Source organism: Adiantum capillus-veneris, chromosome 18 (genome assembly GCF_014529385.1).
Source record: "Adiantum capillus-veneris isolate H3 chromosome 18, ASM1452938v2, whole genome shotgun sequence".
In the NCBI taxonomy this organism is placed as follows: domain Eukaryota; kingdom Viridiplantae; phylum Streptophyta; class Polypodiopsida; order Polypodiales; family Pteridaceae; genus Adiantum; species Adiantum capillus-veneris.
In genome coordinates, this window is record NC_140948.1 from 145,429,925 (window position 1) to 145,432,111 (window position 2,187).

At 46.0% G+C, this 2,187-nt stretch overlaps 1 protein-coding gene across 1 annotated transcript; it reads right to left on the bottom strand.

The window, feature by feature from the left end:
• Nucleotides 1–590: 590 nt before the first annotated feature.
• On the bottom strand, nucleotides 591–1,886 carry LOC147436576 (late embryogenesis abundant protein D-34-like). The gene is made up of 3 exons (XM_086488186.1): nucleotides 1,370–1,886; nucleotides 1,069–1,269; nucleotides 591–951 (listed from the first exon to the last, which is right to left on the bottom strand). The coding sequence occupies exons 1-3, from the start codon at nucleotides 1,847–1,849 to the stop codon at nucleotides 784–786; spliced, it is 849 nt and encodes a 282-aa protein (XP_086344312.1). The 5' UTR covers nucleotides 1,850–1,886; the 3' UTR covers nucleotides 591–783.
• Nucleotides 1,887–2,187: the final 301 nt, after the last annotated feature.

Sequence of the window (2,187 nt, forward strand, 5' to 3'; positions counted from 1 at the left end):
AGCATGTGGAAAGCTTGCATTGATAAACTTAGAAACTGAGAGAATGTGAGCCCTCCTAACACTTACTCTTAAACGCCACCAGAATAACCGTGGTGCATGCTCTTCATTTTCATCATCCTCAATAAAGCTATCCCTATCCAAATCTATATCATCATCCACTTCTTCCATTACCCTCAATAAAGCTATCCCTATCTTTGCATCATCCACTTCTTTCATTACCCTCTTATCTATTTGGGTGTAAGCTCTTACTTGATCGATTATGTTCGATTGATGTATGCATTGCCCCATCCAAGATCCTACCAACATCCCACCAGAAGTGACCACCGCAAACTGACCATACACCCATCTTGGTTAAATCTGGTCGAAAACAGCTCCTACATGAGACCTCTGGCCTTGTTTTAAAATTGTAGTGCAGACCTGATTGGGTGGCCGCCGTTTGGAAAGATCGACTCCCATACATTTATGTGACTGCGTTTTTGGCAAAAGCCATATTGTATGGACTTTTAAATTATCCAACTTGCCAGATCCAATGGATTCAGCTACTTAATTTCATGTTCGTTAATAAGCCAAATTAGTATCTTTAATTGGAATAATTCCAAGCCTTCAGCACCATGCTTTTTTTACAAAAAAAGGCTAATCTTTTTACAGACTATAAAGGTAATTAGCATCAAACCTGTAACAAAAAGATGGGAAGTCACAACCGGCCAGTCGAGTAGAAAGCTTGTGTGTACAAAAGAGAGCTACTATTTTTTTATACAAAAAACCGGCCACAATTGGCAAGAGCTATGGGCTGATCATGGTATTAACATCAGCTGCCGCTTGTACGCAGTCAGCTACTCCTCCCTCCTTCACTGGGACTCCTGTGGGTCGGCCCCGCAGCTCTGCTTCCATCACCTTTGCCGCATCTTCGGGGGTAACAACCTTGTCAGACGGTAGCCTAGCCGTTGCACCCTGCAACAGAACGCATAAATCACTTCGGAAAAGACATACAGTTAAAGGCATCATCTGTTATGATGCAGAATTGAACAGTACTTAGGCCTTCAACATGGCATGCACCCATAATTATACCTCCAGCACATCAGAGAGTGATACATGTGCGGCAGGAGTGCCGAATTGCTCATTTGTTGCCACAGCCGATTGGGCGACTGCACCTATGTTATCCGCCCCCGGACTCTGCCCAAGGGCTCTTGTCTCTGCACTCTGGATAGCTCTGGCATCACTATCTTCCAGCGTTGTATCACCCGCACCGACCGCAGCAGCCTCCATGGCCTGATTAACATGAAAACAAGATAAGATCAGTTATGAAGCTTATATTGCGGAAACCAATGCTTCCAACAGAGTCATGAACTCTGCTTTGCAAATAATCAACCTCCCCAATCGTGACAGGCTTCTCTATAACCACATGGCTGACGGGGGTTGTGTGATCGATAACATCACTAGGGATTGCCAGCGTGGAAATATCTGTAGGAAGTGTAGTTTCTCCAGCCAAGGCTGGATACGCCGGATACTCGACCTGGGTCACTTGTGCCATTGTTTCAGCCACGGGCTGCCCTGCAACATACTCTGTCTGCATGACCATGCCTGGCACAGTTGCCTGCTCCAGTGTCATGCCTTGCTCAGCAACGATGGTGTGCGCATCGGGTGGGATGGCACCAGCTGCCATATTTCGATCAGCGGCAGACTGCATGGCAGAAGCAACACCACCTTTCGGGGTGGAGCCGAGAGCCATGGTTTCCAAGCTCTGCATGAGGGAGGCGTCTTCGCGGGTAACAGGCTGCTCGCCGACATAGCCTTGGGCGGCGAAGACGTCACCGTAGGTGATGGGGCGCTCTTGCTGCTGGCTAGCCATAGCTGTTGCTGTTGCTGCTAGTTTTAGCCAAATTATTACTGGAGTGAAATAACGCAAGAGAATGATCAATCGGCAATGTGTTTATTAGAAGGTTACTAAATCGATGCTTCTTCCAAGTTCCACAATCCTCTTTTTCTCATCTGCTAGCACGTGGCTCCTTAAAATGTAAATGAATATTTCTCTATTTCACTAACAACTTTCGTAACGATTTTTCTCTTTTCTTTGTAAGAGCACGTTCCTTTTAAAATAGTAAATTGGAGGCATCTTTTGGATCCATCTCTTTTGCATCCGTGCTTTCACCAAAGGAGGCAACACATGTCGGCCCCTTTGTATGTGTG